Source organism: Jatropha curcas, chromosome 11 (genome assembly GCF_041381405.1).
Source record: "Jatropha curcas cultivar XTBG-Jc1 chromosome 11, XTBG_Jcur_1.0, whole genome shotgun sequence".
Taxonomy (NCBI): Eukaryota; Viridiplantae; Streptophyta; class Magnoliopsida; order Malpighiales; family Euphorbiaceae; genus Jatropha; species Jatropha curcas.
The window spans coordinates 19,478,155-19,499,409 of record NC_143161.1 but is presented as its reverse complement, the minus strand read 5'-3'; the positions used below and the strand labels follow the sequence as shown (position 1 = coordinate 19,499,409).

Below are 21,255 nucleotides of genomic sequence, written 5' to 3'. Positions count from 1 at the left end.
TTAGAAAATGATTTGGAAAATCCTACAAAAAAACTGCAAGAATTTTCTCTAAAAATTTGACTAGACTAAAACCTGTGAAACAAGAATACACTTCCAAAACCAACCTCAACTATCCATAACTCCAATATAATCAATCTCAACTCAAACTATAATACATACATAATCCTTAAATAGTAACAATCATCACCTTCATATCATGATCATATATTATCATAAATACTCTTCAATACACATTCCATAACCCATTCATGTATAAATAATTTAAAGCCCTATCCATTAGTATTAATCAGAAGAAATTAATTCTAGACACTAATATAATTAGATCCGCTCTTTATAGACAAACTTGGGAAATTCCAATTCTACCACCTAAAGATACTTACCTTCAGAATTATATACCTCATATAAGCTTCTAATATAAATTCTTATACGCAAGTCCAAATTAATTACATACTCCAAATAATCTTAATTTATACATGTCATAATTATCAAATACATAAACGACATAATTTAAACTGCCAAAATTGAATATTCTTGTGCTCTAATGCTGATAATTGAGTCTTCTACCAGCACCCTCGGTCAACAACCTACGCGTGACAGAAATCGACGCGCTGGATATAAAATTCAATGGTGCTCAATAATCTCAACATCCAATGTCGCATTGACAATACATAATCATACAATCATTTAAAGTACTAATCATGCATAAGCAAATATTGCACATGTAACCATATTAAACATGTTAAATCATAAGTTCTCATACTCAAGTAATATATCATCATTTAAAGCATGAAAACGTACTTATAAACTAAAAGCATGTGATATTAACTTATAAAAGCATTTAATACATAAATAGCCAAAATCTAAACACTTATATCAATAATAAAACATATAAACTTATAAGTACATTAATTATATAGTATCATCTTATTAAATCACTGTGACATCCCGACCCAGCAAAGCGATCCTAAGAGGGCGAGTAGAGCAAAGCTCCTAGCTAGCTTCTAGGATGGCAGGCTAGCTAGGGTAGTGGAATGCGAGACACAGGAATGAATCGAATCATATATCGAAAAGGAGAAAACTGATCATTAGAGGTGCCTTTTGGTGGAATGGCTAGAGAGTTGGAAGAACTCCAGGGTTAAGCGTGCTCGCTTAACGGAAATCCTAAGATGAGTGACCTCCTGGGAAGTTTCTCAATTCACTTGTTGGACAAAACCGTGCGGGTCTTGCTAATCTTGGATGGGGGATTTGGCTTGATCCAAAGCGGACAATTCATCTAGTGATTAGAGTCGGGCGTGACAATTGGTATCAGAGCCGGACCCCCTCCAGTAGACGTATGGTTCGAGGACGAACCACGCGGAAGCTGGTGGGCCTGTGACATCCCGACCTGGCAAAGCGATCCTAAGAGGGCGGGTAGAGCAAAGCTCCTAGCTAGCTTCTAGGATGGCAGGCTAGCTAGGGTAGTGGAATGCGGGACACAAGAATGAATCGAATCATATATCGAAAAGGGGGAAACTAATCATTAGAGGCGCCTTTTGGTGGAATGGCTGGAGAGTTGGAAGAACTTCAGGGTTAAGCGTGCTCACTTAACGAAAATCCTAAAATGGGTGACCTCCTAGAAAGTTTCTCATTTCACCTGCGGGACAAAACCGTGCGGATCTTGCTAATCTTATATGGGGGATTTGGCTTGATCCAAAGCGAACAATTCCTCTGGTGATTAGAGTCTGGCGTGACAATTAGTGCAATAATATTCTCTTTCCCCTTTCACTTGTTTAAGTTGTTTTTAATTTTTAGGTTTTTGAACGTATTTTGGGAACTTTGCATGTTTTGGTTAAATTGATGAATTTTAATGTTAGATATGTTCTTAAGTGGGATTGGAAATCATTTTCGACCCCTTTATACTTCCCATCTGTTTCTGACTTCTCCATGAAAGTTGTAGCTCTATTTCTCAGCTTTCCAAAACATATTCTTATGACTAATTCCAATACTTGTAGCTCAACTTATGATTTAAATACCAAAACTGGTTCTGTTATGGTGTCTTACCTGTATATCCGAAATGATTGTCCATTTTGACCACTAAAATGGCAAAATAATGTCTTATGTTCTTCATAAAAGTTGTAGCTCTACTTCTTAGCTTTCTAAATTATCCTCTTGTGTCCAATTTGAATACCTATAGCTCAATTTATGATTTTATTACTAAAACTGATTCTGTCACGGCAGCCCACCAGTATTTCCGAAATTTTGCTTATCTTTGACCCCTAAAATGACAAAACTAGGTCTTGAGCCCTTCATGAAATGTATTCCCAAATATCTTAACCAATCACTGGATTTGGATTTAGCAAAATTGAGTGCTCGGATAAGTAGGGATTAAATAAACATGGAGTTGGATGTGTTAAATCAGGATTGGGCTGTTGGTCTGTGTTTTGAGCTTATTTTCAGTATCTTAGAGGTTGATCTAGACTGTGGTCTCTTCATGACATTTGTATAATTTCGTTTTAGCTTTCTAAAGAATTAAATTTTACTCACTTTGGAGACCTACAACTTCAGTTATACCCTGAAAACCCAGCAAAGGTCACGTTTATGAAAATGCCGAAAATTTCTTGATTTATGTACTTTTATACCATATTAAGAATATATATATATATATATTTTGAATATTCCCTTTGAATTTATTAAGTAATAATAATAATAAAAAAGAGAATGTGGTAATTTTTGCAAGATGTAAGTTGAGAAATTTTGAAATGATGGGTATTAAGTAATGAAGTGTTTTGATTAAGAATTTTGAATAAGTAATAAAGTCCTTTGTGAAAGAATGATTTTGATTTGGGCTCTACTATGCATGATTGAAATGTGGTATGATGAGATTGATTTTGTTATGTAAAGCTATGATCATATGTTAGGGTTATCAGCCCTTATAAATAGGCGGACGCGCTTATTTGTGTGATGGGGGTGGCGCTTTCATAAGCCACGATTGTGTGGTGGGGGTGGCGCTAACATAGGCCACGATCAAATCTGCTATGTTAATTCTGTATTAGTACGAGCCTTAACTAAAGAATGAACATATTTGTATTTATAATCTTCTTATTGCTTTCAAAGTGTTTGAAATTAAATTAATGCGATTTCGGTATTTATATAATCTAGTAATTTAAAGCATTTGTGAGACTTGCCTTGGCTATTCTTGTTATTTTAATTGTTGGCTATTTAGCACTACTGAATTTTCCACTCAGCTCGTTGATTTTTATAAGTTTAGAATTTATTAAGAGTTATTATTATTTAAGGAAATAATATCTTATTATATTTTTGGTGTATGATGATTATATATTCCTTGAAAAGAATGTGTTTAGAATATTGTGATGGAACCTAAGTATATTAATGGATATTTAGAAGTACTTGTGGCATGTTGTGTTGAATTGGAGTTTTGGTGTTTAGAGAAAATTGGCATTGTGTATATTTTCTTTGTGTGGCAAGTTAATTTTTAGGGAAAATTCTTGCGAAATTTTCGTAGGAATTTCCTTAAATATCATTTTTTTTTTATTTTTAAAAAATGTTCATTACTTGCCTCCTTATGAAAATTTAACCACTTCTAATTTGTGATCTAGCTTTAATAAGTGACATAAGACGATGCTCCGGCACCGATTGTGGCATCTGCCGTCTGGTTCTCCGGGATTAGTCGGTGGGTGTTACATTTTGTGGCATCAGAGCATAGGTTTAGACGATTCTAGGATATATGATTTGGTATGGGAGTTTATCCGATTTGAAGTAATGATATAAGTGATTTAAGTTAAATACATGCCATATTAGTCTGTTTTGGGAATTTCTCTCTGATGCGAATCTGCTGGTCTTTGTAGGTATTTAGTGATGTCTCAACACCTGCCGGATGAGGAGGTGGACAGTTATGCCCCTCCAGAGGGTGCTATGTTAAGAGGGTGATATGCCAGCCGGTGGTGTCGCTGGTGGCATTCTGGGTTCCAATGCAAAGTGCGCCTCGGCTGTAGGGCAGGCTACTGCGGGGCCTAATCAGTGTGATTTGGTACAGCAGTTGGTAGCTGCATTGAGGTAGACTGCGGGAGCTGTTCCCCAGGCTCCAGTCGCACTAGCCCCTGTTTCAGTCCATTCCCCGGTAGAGAGATTGAGGAAGTATCGTGAGGAGGATTTTATGGGTCGGAGGGATGATGATCCTTCTGCAGCAGAATTCTGGGTCCGAGCTACAGAGAGGATATTGGACCAGATGCAATGTACTCCTCCAGATAGATTGATCTGTGTTGTTTCCTGGCTAAAGGAAGAGGCTCATCTATGGTGGGAGTCTATGGTTAAGACAGCGAGAGCCAAGGATGTTACTTGGGATTTCTTTCTCTCTGAGTTTCAAGAGAAGTATGTGGGGTAGCTATACACGGATCAGAGGATAGCAGAGTTCGTTGAGCTTAGGCAGGGACGGATAACTGTCTCAAAATATGAGCGGGAGTTTCTATGGTTGAGTAGGTATGCTTCAAAGTTGGTCCCTATTGAGGTAGATAAGTGTAAGCGGTTCCGGAAGGGGTTACTGGATGAGTATAGGATGCACTTGACATCCCAGCCCCACAACACATTAGCTTGTTTGGTGAAGACTGCTTCAGAGCTTGAGATTATTCGGAATGAGAGACAGGCCAAAGGTCAGAGGACCCAGCGGAGCAGTCAGTATAAGAGATTGCAGAGTGCTAAGTCTGGACAGACTTCAGGGGTCCAATCTAGTAGCAAGAGATTTAGAGGCGGACCACAAATGGGGGTCAGACTGGTCCAAACAATTGTTCGGGGTATATTTATGAGATCAGCTCCTCCGGCTACATCTGTTGCTAATGGCGGAGGTGCTGCATGGCCAGGTCTACCAACTTGCATTCAGTGTGGCAGGTGACATGTTGGGGTGTGTTAGGGAGCTACGAGAGCTTGCTTTAGATGTGGATCCACTGAGCATATGATCAGGGATTGTCCTATGACCGTGACTCGTCCAGCTCACCAAGTTGGGAGGCAAGCTCCCTATGTTCAGAGAGGTAGAGGTAGAGGCCGTAGTGAGGGATATGGTACTAGGAGTCAGAGACCAGTTTCTGAGACTGTGGAGAGACCAGAGGCTAGAGCACAGGCGAGGGCTTATGCCATCAGGACCAGGGAGCAACGGGATGCGCCGGATGTCATTGCAAGTACCTTCTCCATCTTTGACACTTTTGTACTTGCTTTGATTGATCCGGGCTCCACGCATTCATACATATGCATACATGTGGGTAGACTTGGTAGTATGCATGCTGATACATTAGAGCACAGCGTTGAGGTTACTAGCCCTTTGGGTCAGAGTGTAGTAGTTGATCGGGTGTATAGAGATTGCCCTTTAGTCATTCATGAGTATGTATTTCCGGGTGATTTGATAGAGGCGCCTTTTGGTAGAGTGGCTGGAGAGTTGGAAGAACTCTAGGGTTAAGCGTGCTCACTTAACAGAAATCTCAGGATGGGTGACCTCCTGGGAGGTTTCCCATTTCACCTGCGGGACAAAACCGTGTGGGTCTTGCCATCTTGAATGGGCGATTTGGCTTGATCCAAAGCGGACAATTCCTCTAGTGATTAGAGTTGGGTGTGACAATCACTTTCTTTCATTTTAACTTATGGGGCTCACATACACTTAGCAGAATTAGAAGCTGATCAAATTAGCAGAATCATAGGGCTATAAAAGCCAAACGAAATTAGAGGGCTATAAGCCCAAATAGAATCAAAGGGCTATAAAGCCAAACAGAATCAGATAGAGTGCGTTCGCTCATACAGAGAGCACCCATGTGCCAAGCATATGATCACCTTAATGCGAGCGTGATTAAACTGATCATTGAGTTAGGAATGAGCAATGACTTGAGTTTAGTTCTGGAGTTCGAGTAGTTATATAATCAGAGTGACATCATTATGCCGAGCATGCTCATAAACAGAATCATCTTAATCAGACATCTAACTCACACCAATTATAATAAGAGCCTGAAAACTTACTTTCTTTCTTTAAGTTACATGATTGCGTATAAACTTTACTTATTTAGATAGTACATAGCTTATACATGATTTATGTCAATTCAAAAGTCTTTGAAGCCTTTTAGCACTTGGGAAGTTCTATGTGCCTTAAATCTAAGCAATTATGATAAAATCCTCATATTCATACTTTATTCGAAATCTCATGTATGGTAACATATACTCATAAAATCCTCATATTCATACTTTATTCGAAATCTCATGTATGGTAACATATACTCATACATATCAAGTCATAAGTCTTAAGCATATATACATAAAGATATGGCAAAACTACAAGTCTTTGAAAACTACTTATAGGTCATGTAAATTAAACATAGCCAATATGGTTGGAAAGTCTCATAAAACATATCATAAACACTCATGAGCTTATAAATAGTAATTATATTTTATTAACACTTATTACATACAAGAATCATGCTTAATGACTTATGGAAACTCTCAATTCTCAAATGAGCCTTGAAAATTATATAACTTCCTTTATAGGTATAAAGATTCATATTTTATATGCATATAACATATTCCATCACCAATCAAAGTTACCTTCTTAAGGCTTGTAGCCAAAAAATTAATTTTCATGAAAAACACATGATTTGGAGAATTCATCTTTTCCTAAAAATCAAGAAGTCGAAAATAAAATCATACTTTCAAATAAATTCAACACTTTCAAGTATGAAATCTTAGTACTCATCTCTAAGAACTTTAAACAATCCCAATTCATAAATAGTTCTTTTAAAAATTTTCCCAAAATTTCTAATTTTTACTCATAGGAAAATACTCATTTCCAAAGATTCATTAAAAGCATTTTCTCCAAATTTAAACTTTACTTTCTTTTAATATTTTCCATTTTATATAAATTACTTCACTCAAATTCAAGTAAAATCATAAAGCATATAGAATTTCTCATATTTTTCAAATCGTATCATTCATGCGATTTTTTTCATATAAATCTTCCTTTTTACATGCAACTCAACTAAAGCCTTAATTATATCCTTAGAAGCATATTTATACACTAAACATGCAAAGTCTTATACAAATTTTCAAAGTTCATAAATTTCATGTCAAGGAGAAGTATAACATAAAAAGGGGCTTTCGTCATATGAGCCATACTTGTCTCATGTAATTCAACCAAAACGTCAATTATATACTTAGAAGCATAATTAAACTTTAAGCATGCATATACATGGGCAATTACTTAAAGATTTGACATTTTCAAATTATAGAAAGCTACAAATCGTAAATGTTATTTTTACCATAAAAGTTTCATAGTTCACGTTCAACTCATTCAAATCATTTATTATACTAAAAAAAATAGTTATACTTAAAGCATGCATATTCTCATTCAATTTTGGAGTCATAAGAAGATTTCCATTTCTTAAGATTTAGAAGAGATATCAATCCTAAATTCTCAACACATGCTAAGCATTCATATGGAAAGGACATTGTCACTTAATGACAAGGAATTCACAAGGCCACATTCCATCTATGGTATGGCCAAATGAACTTCCAATTCAAGGATTGCCCTTTTTCAAGATTTAAATATGTCATAATCATATATAAGCCATAAATAGCATGAAAGCGCATTTAATCCATATAAATTCATCTCACATTATCAAAATCCTAATTTTAAAGTCATAGAAAAAAATTTCTTAAATATTTAAGGTATGATTACCAACACATACCCATATGCTTATCATCATAACTAAAAGAGGTATTGTAAGTTAAAAAGCAAAACAAACCTCAAGTCCTTCCTAGGTTCGACCATACAAAGGGCAAAGTGAAAGAAAGCATTTCTTATTGGTTTGAACATGCTAACACATTTAAATAAACCCCAATAACCCCTTTATATAATCAATTTACTCAATTTACATGATTTAAAGACAAAACCATCAATTTATCATGCTCAAAGTCATAGGAAAAATTAGCAATATAAGAAATTCTTGCAAGATAAACTCCAAATACTTAAATAAATAACCAACAACAAATTGAGACAGGTGGTACTATTCACACACCGGTAAATCACTATTCACATATAATTAATTATTTAATTAATCATGAAAAGTTTATACCTTAACTTAAATTAATTAGAACTAATAACATAAAATCTAATTAACTCCATCAATATTAATTATGCTCAATATCCTTCTCAGGTCCAAATAATATTTACCTCTTGTTCATGACCTGATCAAATAATACCATTTTAAGATTCGAAATTTTAGGGTATTACAAGGTTTCCAGCTTCTTTCGATTTGAATCAACTATTTGGATACCTAATCGAGAAATCAAAATATTGGTTTACATGAATGGCACTAATATCGATGCATGAGCATACTTATAATGCATGGCAATTATAAACAAAGCATTAAACGCATAATTGAAAAGCGTGTAATTCAGAGGGGAGCCCAACTCTAGCCTCATTTATCAAGGATTGTAAGTCCTGCGACACATTCCCCTAGATCCCGACCAGTCAGTTCGATCGGGGGCTCGCTACCTAGGTTGAAATCTATAGTTATGCCTTCGTACGTCGTTTGTATGAGGATCAGGCACATGAAGTTCTACCATCGATTAGGATGGTAGCGTTTTAAAGGTGCCACTCTTAGAGTGGGCATATAAGGTGCCGAACGGACCGAGCTTTAATTGAAAATTAGTTTTGTATTGTGCGCCGGATGGATCGGGCTTAAAGCATTTTGAGTGTTAGAAGGACCACCTTGACAGGCTGTAAAGTGTCAGATGTACTTGCTTAATTGACAAAGATTGAGTTTGAGTGATTATACCCTAGGTCAAGGGTTTTGAAAGTTGGGGGGCGCAAGTGTTCAGTTACGAAGCTCCACATTGATTAAATGACTAAGGAGGTCGAGTCTTTCTCCAATAAAGCAAAGGTAGGGCACAAGGAGCCAAATTAAGTCTTATAATATTATATTATATTATATTTAGCTTTGGTCTAAAGATGACCAAAGTTTAAGTGAAAGTCGAAATGATAAACTTTTGAGTACCAAGTCAGGCTTTGGTTTAACTAAGGAACAAGAGCAAAATCGGAATTTAGGGCCTTAGAATCTTTCACAAAGGGAGGAATAGAATCGTTGAAGCTTGAGAAGCACTCAATCAGGTAATAAGAGGTAGCAAAAATGAGGGTGGGAGTGCCTTATTTATATGCTGAGCCCGAGCTGGTCAGTACCGACATTGGTGAAGGTTGCTCGACAGGCCTCTAGTAGTATCGGCAAGCATGTGATCCGTGTCAGTGCTAGGGAGGTCGGTATTGATCAGGAAAAATTAATACCCCAACCTTTTGGCTTGTTTTTAGGATTTTCGAAATTTCGAGAGTCCGTTCAAGGCTCAAACGACTTCCGATCTAGCTTATTCTCACGCTGTTGGATCCGTAGCAGAATTTCCTAAAGTCTGGTGCTAAAATCATGGTCAACATTGCATATAAAGCCTCATCCATCCGGAAAAATCATCCAAATCATTTTTCAAACCAAGCCCGGTCCATCCGAAACCCAGGCCCGGTTCGTCTAGGACCTCATAAGCCCATTCTAAAGTGGCATCCTAAAAAAGCCTATAATCCTAACCAATGGTAGAACTTTGTGTGCCCTAATCCTTATACAAATGAGGTACAAAGGTATACCTACGGATTTTAGCCTAGGTAGCGGGCTCTCGAACAAACTGACTGGTCAGGATCTAGGGGAATGTGTCGCATGACCTAGAATCCTCGATAAATGAGGCTAGAGTCAAGCTCCCCTCCTAATTACATCCTTTCAATTATTTATGCTTTTAATGCTCTATATTTTTTTTATTGCCATGCATTAAAAGTAAGCTCATGTACTAATTACAGTCATCCATGCCAATACTTTGATTTCTTGATTAAAACCCAAATGATTGATTCAAATTGAAAGAAGCCAAAAACCTAGTCCCCGAACCTAATGATTCAATGCTAGTGCTTTTCTCCTAAAAGGCAAAACTAAAATTGAAGTCAATCACAAGGTTTTTTCCCTTAGTATTTTCCCTGAAACAAAAAAAAATTAAGGTGACGACTCTAAACACATCACACACCTGTCAAAGCGCTCCAAAGAGCTAATACGATACACTTAAGCACTAAACCAAGCCATAATCAATAAAAAGGAACCATAAGGAGTTCCTACCAATTCCATGAAGAACCGACCAATAGGCCCGTCTGGTTAAATTTCGTCATTCGGATCTTTTCCATGGCGCTCGAGAGGGGACTCAAAGGTAACATTAGTTTGAACAGGGTATGCATGGTTAACAAATCTATACACTATTTATGGTATGCAAGGGGAATATTATAACTATGGCATAGTGTATAGGTTATGACAGGTCACTTAACCTGATACCACATAAGTATATGTCAAGATTACAAGAGTAGTGAGGATACCCTAATGAATTATGCAAGTCCCTTTCAGTATATTGATTTGGTAGAATATTCCAAATTACCAAGAGGTATCTATGTAAATAGTTGGGTAATACCTATGATAGTGATAGACAATTTACACAACATTATAATACTGGGGATATGTAGTTGCTTGTTATACCCATAGGAGGGTGGATCATAATGTTTCCATAATTATTAAATACATTATCCAATAGATTGTTAAACTAAGCTAGTACAATGGGGCATGCACAAGTAAATACCCTAAACTAGAAGGGCATATCCCCTATTTCTTTGATCAATTGGAATTTAAAATCCTTTCAAAAAAAAATTGGAATTTAAAATTGATTAAGTTAAGCTAGGGTTGTAAATGAGTTGAATCTTGTGAAACTCGGACATGCCTGAACTTGAGCTTACTTGACCTCATTTACATGTTGAAAGGCTAACTTTAAACTCTGCTTGTTTGTAGTTGGTCTAATCTAGGAAAATACCCTCAACTTTTAGACTTATTGCATATTCACTCTAAAATGACCTTTATACTCCGGACACCCTAATTCTAAAATTTAGATATATTAGCACTCTAAAATTATATTCAGGATCATTTTAAAAAAAATATTAGAGTTAGAAGGGTGAATAAAATAATAATATAATTGGATCCACCTAATAACTTTAGTTAACTGACTTAAACGGACTCTTTTAATTACCTCCATGTCCCTAGCCTTTTCCTTTCTCAACTTCTTCTCTTTCTCTCTTTCTCCACCTTTAATAGATCAATCAATCTAACCTGGTTTGGCCACTGCTACTTCTGCTGCAAGAGGGTGTGATAAGCCACGGAGGTCCTCAAGGATGCCTATCCAAAACAGAAAATATTTGGGCTAAGCCTCTGCTTAAGTTTGTTGGTCTGCTGCAATATTATTTTATTTTATTTTTTTGTTTATTTGTTATTGAATAAGTCAATTTGCTCTCTGATTTTTGGAAGCAAAATCTAGCTAGTTTATCTAATAAGTGCCATTTATGGCCTTAAGCATAGGATCAAGTTGTTACGCTCTTTTCCTATTTATTCTCTTGTATTTGCAGCAGAAAGGCATGAATGAAAAACACTGTTGTTGTTGTTCCCCTTTCCTATTTATTCTCAACTTTCAATTTCAAGCATAATTTGGCTTAATTTTACCTGGTGTTGTTCCCCTTTCTCTGCCATTCGTAAACTTCAATTCATCTCTTAGAAATTGACAATCTTTTATAAGTGTAACAGTAAAACGACTTTTTTGATTTAATTCAGTTCCGGCTATCGGAATGTCGACTAGACACCGTATTGGCTTAAAAAATGATTAAAATTTTTTTACATCTCAACAACAACACTCTCTTCGACTTCAGCGAAAACACTTTCTTTCCTCCTTTTCTTTCTCCTTCATCTTTTGTCTTCTCTCCCAGTTTGCAACTTCAACATTTTCACCCCCTCACAACCAATCAAAACACAATTAATAAAATAAAAAAAATCCAATTAACCAACCACCACCAATACCGCCCTCCAATCTAACCATCATCATCAAAAAAAAAAAAAAAAAAAAAAAAAAAAAAAAAAAAACATGCATTGATCTGTATAATCAGTTAGTACATAAATAAAGCAAATACCTTTTGGTGAAAAATCTCCAAGCATCAATTTATAGATGTACACTTAATCTTCTAATTTTTGGCTCTCTGGCTTTTTATATCTGGTAAACATGGGAGAAATGGGTTGGATTGGTATGTTCTTGAGGGTTTTGTCGAAGGTGATTAAGATATTTGGAGAAATAGAACACAATGGTGACAGGCTCTAAAGGAGGGAATCAAGAGACCTGTTGATATTGTTCCACCAATGAAGGAAAACGACGACAATGGAGATGAAAAGGTTGGTGAGAATGCAATCAGATTTTGAAAAGCACCTTATTCTTTGTCATCATTAGCAATTTATAGAGTTTTGGAACAATCAACGTCTCATTTTCCAATTGAATCCTTTCCGTTTCTTCTAGAAAATTCCTTAACCGACCAATAGCAAGCAAAAACAAGACAAGTTCAGATTTGGGTTTGTTTTGCAAAAACAAGCATTTGAGCTACAGCTACAGAACCAGAGTCACAGATGAACACCATCTGAGAATTGGGACTAAGATTTAACTTGAAATGTAGAGAGAGATTGGACGAGAAACAGAAATACAGCCAACAGTACTCTGAAAGGAACACACCTGATTGTTTCTAGTTTGCTGACAGATCTTGGAAACCACAGACCATATTAGCAGGAACAGCTATGTCAATCATCTTAGGATACGGAAGTTTCAGATCTGGAAAATAATTCATCATATGTAAGAACTCAAGAATGAATATTGAGTATAATCGATGCGGAAGTATCTCTTGACACTTACGTTCCATGATGGTTTTAAAGGCTTCCTGCAAACAGATTATACCAATTACCACAGCAGTTAGAGATAATGGTGGGAAGTATTCATATCAGGAAAACCACGTAAAAATATGAATGATATAAATAACTAATATAAATAATGTACAGAATTCTGCCAAAATTAATGATAATGAATCAGCAGGCAAAGAAACCAATGAATTATTTTTTATGTGTTGTTGAGATTTGAAAATTTTTGTAAGATACTCATTAGCTACTCGACAAATTTTGGAGGAAATTTTAATTTCATATTAGTTTATTTTATACTTATCCTACAAGTAAGATTAAGATAGGCAGCAAGCATGTATTGCTTCTAAGCTTGGAAAGTTAAGCATTAGAATGGTTAAAATTAACTTATGGTTGAGGTATGGCACTGTCTTAAGGCCATCCACTTTGCACTTATTCTATGTAGAAACTCTCAAATATACAAGAGTTGCTGCAATCAATGAAATCTGCCATATTGAGGTTCATTTTACAGAACCTGTAATTTGAGCGTGTATTATGTTGTCACCTCTGCCATTTATAACATGTATCAAAAAGGAAAGAAAGAAAAGCCCGACTAAATCGCACAATTCCAGTAGGTTACACGTTGGTTTGTCTTGAAGCTATTTTGATAGGTGTTAGCTAGAAATAATAATTTAACAAAAAAAAAAAAAGAAAGAAAAAAAAAAGGAAGATTATAATGCAACATGTTATGTCATAAGGATCACCTCATCTTTGGTTAGCCTGGGATTGTACAGCATTTCCTCTCCAACAGTACTAACCTGTGCGTCACACAAAGGTTAGCATGATCAGCTGGACAAATGAGATATATAACAGAGGTAAGATGGCTCCATACAGTGAATCCCTTGTAATCATGAGCAGGATAGATCAAAGTATCCTTGGGCAAGGTGAATATCTGATTCCAACAAAAATACAGCCAGGTTAACTCATGTTTCATTATCTGTACACTTACTAGTTTATTCATTTCATGTCCTTGCCTGTGAATGCACTGACTGATAAAGTTGATGTGAACTTCCGCCCTGTAAGTAAATATTAATAAGGTCAGAAACACTGCTTGATATCTTCTACACAATGTACCCTTAAGAAAAATCGAGTGCTCAGTAACATTCCAAAATATAAGTTAGCAAACCTGAAAATCAGTTCTCCCACATCCCCGTATTAGTAAAGCGTCCCCAGTAAAAGCCATCTTTGGTTGTGGCTGATCAGGCCCATCTCCAGTAAGATAAGTAATGTATGCCCAGGGGTAGCTCGAACCTGTCAAAATAAAATAACAAATGATTGGGTCCAGTAATGGGTGGATAGATAGAGGCAAAAAGATGAAATGAACAAAAATCAATGTGCAAAAACAGTGAAAAGATAATAAATGCATTGGTTGCTCTTGCTTCTCTTGTACATATTATATTTGGTATATGCATTGCAATGACAATAATGCATTACCATTCTACCATGTATCGTCATGAACGATGGCTTGGCAGGTTATCACTGAATCTCAGACACAATTCATATCATGTGCAGAGCACTTTTTCGTTATAGGGAATGCATTTTGCATCTTTCTAGTACTATTTTTCTGTACTCACTTTAATACTATTTTCTCTTGATGTCATCAAAGTAATACTATTTTTCTCTAATATTATTTCTCTGTACTATTCTACAAATAACCTTCAACTTTAAAAAAGAAAAAGGGAAAAAAAAGGTTAGAAAAAAACTTTTAACAACTTAGTAAGTCCATTTATGAATTGTGCTTAGTAAGTGCAGACTCCAGCAATCAACAAAACACACAGACCAACTAAAGGTTGACTCTACCAGATAGTTTTGACTCTGTTTCTAGGTATAATGTTAAGAGGTTCTTTGGCAAAAGGTATAATAACTCACATCTAAATTTAAAAATATAAGAAAGAAGGGAAAAACTAAGCCCATGAACATTAAAATTGTAGAAATTTAAAAAGCAATATGCCACTATGCATTTCGATTATTGAAAGCGTCTAGAATTCTAACACCAATTTTGGGACCAACTTTAATTACTCAAATATATCTTTGCTCTGTGTTTTATGTATAACCTGCTTTATGATTAAAAGAACACTAATGCTTACTAAGAATAGTACTGGACCGGCATCCTAAGTTGCAAAACAAAATTAGAACCTTCTTGAAAATGTGAACCTATAAATTTAGAGTCATCACCCCAATGACATAGTCAAAACAAGATTGTGACGTAGAATCCTTACAACATTATGAAAAAATTAAGTCAAATACTTCTCAAAAGGAAGACTATCAATAGTAATAATTAGACATTTTAGATCAAATTATTGGTGCCAAATCATATAAGTCACTTTGTAATGGAATTTGCATATACATATGCCAATACAGCAGGCTGGATTTAGAAAACTTCAGTGGACCTACCAGAGATGAGAAATTCACATTGGGTCCTATATCACTATTTTAAATGTTGTCCTACACTTAAAAAGGATATTGTGGACCTGATTCCTCTCCTTCTTGTTTGTGCCCAATGGTATTGTTTTTATCTTTTGCCAAATTGTCAATTCTTTTTAGATCTATCAGACATAAGCCAAGCTATATATTGATTCTACAATCTACAACGAAATAATACCACATTCAGCTACCTAATTTTTCCTTTTTTAGATTTCAGTATGACTATTCACTGCCAATTTGTTGGCTGCTCCTCTTCTTAATTTGAAACCTTCATGCTTCATCTCATAAATTGGAGAACAGGATTTCAAATGGACTACTTAGAGGATAAAGACTGTACTTTGAGAAGCCAAGTGTTCTATAAAGTGAAAAATTACTAATGGTTGTACAATATTCTATTGTGCTCATCTGAGGTGTATCTTTGGAAGAGTTTTCTTCTCTCCTTTGAATATTGTTTTGTGGCATCAAGATCAATGTGTGATAATCAAATCAATAATCATAAGGTTAAGCATGGAAGTTTAAAGCTAGCTATTCTTAAAACAGAACACAAAACCCAATAGGAGCACGGATAAAATAATAGAGGTTGCATACACAGCTGAGTTTCGTGTTTATCATGAATCAAAGAATGAAGTATTGGAAGCTATTTGGATGATTTTTTAGTGCTCATAAACTTGGTGACTTCAAGGAAATAATGTAGTTTATAAATTTGCTTTGGTTGCTGGGATCAGAAAAGATTGACTTGCATCTTCTTTAACTCCAGCTATTAATCCTAGATTATGAAATTTCATATTTTCTAGTATTTTTTTTTTTTTTTTTTTTTTTTTGGTAAGAAATATCAAGAGTTGGTTGCTTCATCTAACTTCCAAGGAACCCCTTTCCTTTGCTGCTAAAATTATTTGCCACAAACGACTGTTGAACCTTAATCTAACAACAATCTTTATCAGCAGAATAAAGATAACACTACAATCTGTATAGCCTAATGTTCTGCACACTTCTTTTTTCTCTTAAAACAAGTTACAAATATCCAAATTTTGCCAAAAACCCACTTCTTTTAAGTTGGAAGGCAATGTTAAAATTTGCTTCTTATTTCAGCGTACATATGCAGATTTAAAATATCCAGAATAGGCTGACAGAATTGAGAATCTGAAGATTTTAGGATATTTGAGATGATTCGGCCTTTCTTCAATTACTTTGCACAAAAAAGCTACATTACAAAAGCTAATAACATGAATGGTACCTCCAGAAACAAATCGCCGAAATGTATTTTATCACCAGCTTGAATGAGAAGATCAGCTTTTGAATTGCTAGCTTTTGAAATAATAGATTTCACGCCAGGAAGCTTTGTCTGCAAATTGAGCATAAAAACTGATGAAACATTTGCGTTTATAAATGTAATTTGCAAATTAAATGCAGCCAAACCTTTATCAATCCAGTTCCCGTCACATGATCAGCATGCACATGAGTATTTATAGCATAAATTAGCTTTAACCCTAACTCTTTTACAAGGGAGAGGTCTCTGTCCACTGTTTTATCAACTGGATCAATCAACTGCACAGAAAAGGTTATCACATATATATATATATATATATATATATATATATATATATATATATATATAATTAGATCACAAGAATAAAGAAAAATTGATGATAAAAAAAAGAAAAAAAGAAAACCAGAGCAGGTTGATAGGGTGAGCAACATCAGCCAGCAAATAGGTATAAGTAGAGGACTCCTTCTCGAAAAGCTGGCGAAACAAGAGATTGCTTGAGAGCCCAGAAGACGACGCCGCATAATTGCTCATTTCGCAGAATCTGCGCACTGCGTATTGCGACTTTGAAAAGGATGATGGCGTCGAAAGAGAAAGTCGAAGCATATTTAAACGAAGCATTGTTGTTATGATATTCAATTTGGCGGTGAAATCGGGCAGCACTTAGCTAAATTGTGCTATTATTGAAAGTGATTCAATGTTGAACCTATCGCCCGTGCCTCCACTCTTTTATCTTCTTTAAGGGACAAAGACAAAAACGTTCAGGCCAACTTCAAGCAATTTATTTGTATTAAATTGCTTGAAGTTCTCAGCAGATTAATGTGCAAAAAACAATATTGACACTGAAAAATTTTTTCTCACTAAATGAGATTAAATTTAAAAATTTTAAAGCCTTATATATTTATCTAAAAAATATTTTTAAAAAAATTAAATTCTCAAATGTCTAATTATTTTAACATTCTAATTATCTTAACATTAGACATTTGAGAATATAATTTAATACCATAAAAATTAAATTTAATACCATATAAAATGCCATATTTACTTAATTTAATACCACCATGACATGGTTGGTAATCTGATAAATATCTAGCTATATATCACAGCACATAAATTAACCAAATATTTAATAAATACTGGGTATATTTATTATGATCCTATAACACACCATAGGATATAAACTCGATATATTCAAGTTATACGCAGCATATACCTCATAAGTATACTGACTATAGTTATAACTTCAGAAAGCTATACTTTTAAATATTGCCCTTACTATGATTGAAGTATGCAATGAAGCTCTATGGGTATGATACATACTAAGTATGGTCACTATTCTTCATAATGGTCCAACAGATTCCAGATATAAGGGATACTTTTCCTAATTAATTGGGGGGCTATAATCGTAGTATACAGTGATCATATACTAGGTCCTTGACTGGACCTAGTTAAGGTTGATATGTCTATAATTTGGAGTCATTGAGCTAAACTAACTGAAAGTTGGTACCCAAATAATTAGCACTCATATTGGTGACATAAAAAAGACTACCAGTCTGGTTGAGTGTGATAAGCATATCCACAGGCATATGGAATTTTTAGTTGGTACTCCTATGTGTGGTACTAGGTCTGGAATATTCCTAAATGATCATTAAATACACGTATACATTAAGATGGTTAATCTTATCCATCTGGAATATTCATTAGTTAATCATGAGATAGGAATGAAGTTTATTGTATGCATATGCATAGGAATAACCATATTGATAAGTACCACTGGTTAAGGAATAAAATAGATTGTGCTATTAATTGATATTGTGGTTAATAGTAGTGACTCATATCAGCTGGCATAGATGATTATTAAGACTATTGTACCAATACATATTGCTCTGTATCATGTATGAATTAAATGCATTGTTTCCACCTATATAGTGTCGAATGCATATCCAGTGAAATATAGCCACATCAATTCCATTACTAGGATGGAATTGGGGCAAATTTAATCAAGGTTAGCAGATATTCATTTGCCCATATCCATGACATTTGGGAGTTATCACTTGATCCATCATGTTCAATGATGTGTCCAAGGTACCTATATATAGATATTAATAAGGGTCAAATCCAATGATGCCCCATAAATGACATATGCATTTACATTAGAATGATTTACTAGATATAACCTAGCTAAACACTTAGTTGGTCAAAACTGATCTCTTCTAATAGCTAAGATGGACACACATATGGTATCAAGTTAGGCATATATTAGCATAATTAATACAACCACTTAGGAACATGATGCTTGCATCTATAATACTTAATCGACAAATGACCCAAGCATGTATTGACTAAACCATATCCACAGTTGTATCTGATAGTGTTTACTTACAATCTGATGCATCGCAAACTTTGTACAATCTAAATCAAGATTGTCCTATATTGATAAGCACGAACATAGATGCAGGATATAATCTATAAAATTTGTATCATGATCTGAATACAATGAGCTTATAAGCAATATTATATATTTTGAGTGAGTAGGGATGGATATTTGCCCCTAGACATCATTGGTATGATAATTATATGATCATTAAATGACTTGATAATAACTTGGTATACTGGATGATAAAATATTGACTATAGCTATAATTTTAGAAAGGTATAATTTAGATAGAAATGACATTGATCAACTACTTCAATGGTCAATGATCATACATGACAAATCAAACACGTAGATACTAGGACAATCTGGATTGTCCCATAATAGGTCACTACCCCATTATTAACCGGCCAATAAGTATTATCAGCCCTATCTTATTAGGATGATCATTCATATAATCAACCCAACTAATATGCGTACCCAACCGTTACGATATGAAATAGTATGATACACATAGCCATTACACTTATGGTACCTGGATATATCAATACTGGTTGAGTTCAGCAGAATCACTGGTGATATCATACTTATAGGTATATTCTAGGTATACCTATCCTAGATGGTGTTTAATTATCATACTGAGATATATTGTGTAATTGTTGGTATATGGAGACTTTGGGATACCCTTTTTTTTAACTTAGCTTGATGTATATGGGTTATTATATCCAATTATCTATGAATAAATTAGATAAGAATGAATCTTATTATCTAAGGGTATCTATATACCAATTAGTCGTATGACCCGTATGGTTGGTGACATAATTATCATATCCAACCAATTGGATATAATAACCCGTATTTCAATGTCCCATGGGCCAGGTGGAAGTTATGATATTAGCCTGAAAAATTTTCTATGGCTATGATAAATCTACACCCATGCATCAATATATTTGGGTATGAATAGCCTGGATGGTCATAATATTTTCAACATTACATTAGGGTATGCTGAACATTAGCCCATGGTATCTATCTTATCTGTTAGGTATGATTGTATACCCTTATGGATGGTGCCAGATATTAACTAATTATCCCTACTCATTCTATTGATATCTATACACATTATACGACCTACCCAAAACTGGTTGAGTCAACATTGGATCCTCTGTAAGCATATCCTACCCTCATTTACAATCTGGATTAGAAACACATTGGCTAGTATTAGCCATGTGGATTTTACATGAGTCGCTAAACTATCATATTTTAAAATTTTGATAGTTAAAAAGTATACTGGCCAAAATATGACCTCGAAAAGAAGTAAAGAAGAAGGACAAAATATAAGAGAAAGCACCAAATGGATAACTCAACTACTATGTATCAATTTCTTTAGCACTTTACCTGGTATAGCCTTGTAAAAACTTCTTTGAAGATCCTCTTTGTGCTTGGAAAGATAAGCATCTCCACCCATATAAGCAAGAACCAAGCATGGATAAACAACTCCTGTAAATGCAATCTATTTCAAGAAGGAATCAATAATTCAACAATCACATTTCTTCATAATCGATTCAATGGCTTAAAACATCATAAATTGAAGTAGGCTAGGAAAATAGATATCATGAGAGGAAGTTGTGAGAAATGACCAAGATTAATAAGAAGGGAAGATGAGATTAGGGATTTGGTGAGTGCATACAAGTTATTATCAAGAAGGAACAAGATGGAGAAGAAAGAAGGGGAGCGATGAAATTAGGGATTTTAGACTAAATCAAAACAGTGCGTTTTGTTGTAAAAAACAAGGGAGTTTTGATCATATCCAGGGGCTTAGTTTTGGTTTAGTTTGGCGGGGAAATCGAAAATTTTAATTTAAGCATTGAAAATAAAATTTAAATTCTTCTAACTTATTTTGAATTTTTTAAAATATGATGAATAATTATTATTAGAGTCTTTTAGTTAAATAAAATGAAATTAAAATAAAATTTTTTAAATATATTATTTTTTTATGATTTTCACGTATTTGGATTATTTATATATTATTATATTTTAAAATTTTTTATAATTCTAATTTTAATAAAAAAATAGAAGTATAAAATTATAAATTTGACTAATATATCAAATACGAATTCCTTTTTTAGTCTAATAAATTTTTTGAAAAAAAGTAAACTATAGAAGTTTGAATTAATGAAAAAATGATTATTTAGACATATTTCGTTCTTTTTATTCAATATTTTATTCTATTATTTTGAATTTCATTTAATTTTTTATGATTTAATTATATGTAATTTTTTAAAAATACTTTTTAAAAATTACATATAAAATAATTAGACATTTGAGAATTTAATTTTTTTTAAAATATC

The 21,255-nt window shown here is 34.3% G+C and overlaps 1 protein-coding gene across 1 annotated transcript; it reads right to left on the bottom strand.

The window, feature by feature from the left end:
- Nucleotides 1-402: 402 nt before the first annotated feature.
- LOC110010240 (persulfide dioxygenase ETHE1 homolog, mitochondrial) lies at nt 403-20,692 on the bottom strand. Its single transcript, XM_089716320.1, is given in 13 exon segments — nt 403-608; nt 12,631-12,726; nt 12,808-12,832; nt 13,550-13,603; nt 13,678-13,737; nt 13,820-13,861; nt 13,972-14,072; nt 14,075-14,096; nt 16,504-16,611; nt 16,686-16,814; nt 16,940-16,953; nt 16,956-17,266; nt 20,303-20,692. Coding segments are annotated over 11 exon segments (840 nt in total). The 5' UTR covers nt 17,155-17,266; nt 20,303-20,692; the 3' UTR covers nt 403-608; nt 12,631-12,640.
- Nucleotides 20,693-21,255: the final 563 nt, after the last annotated feature.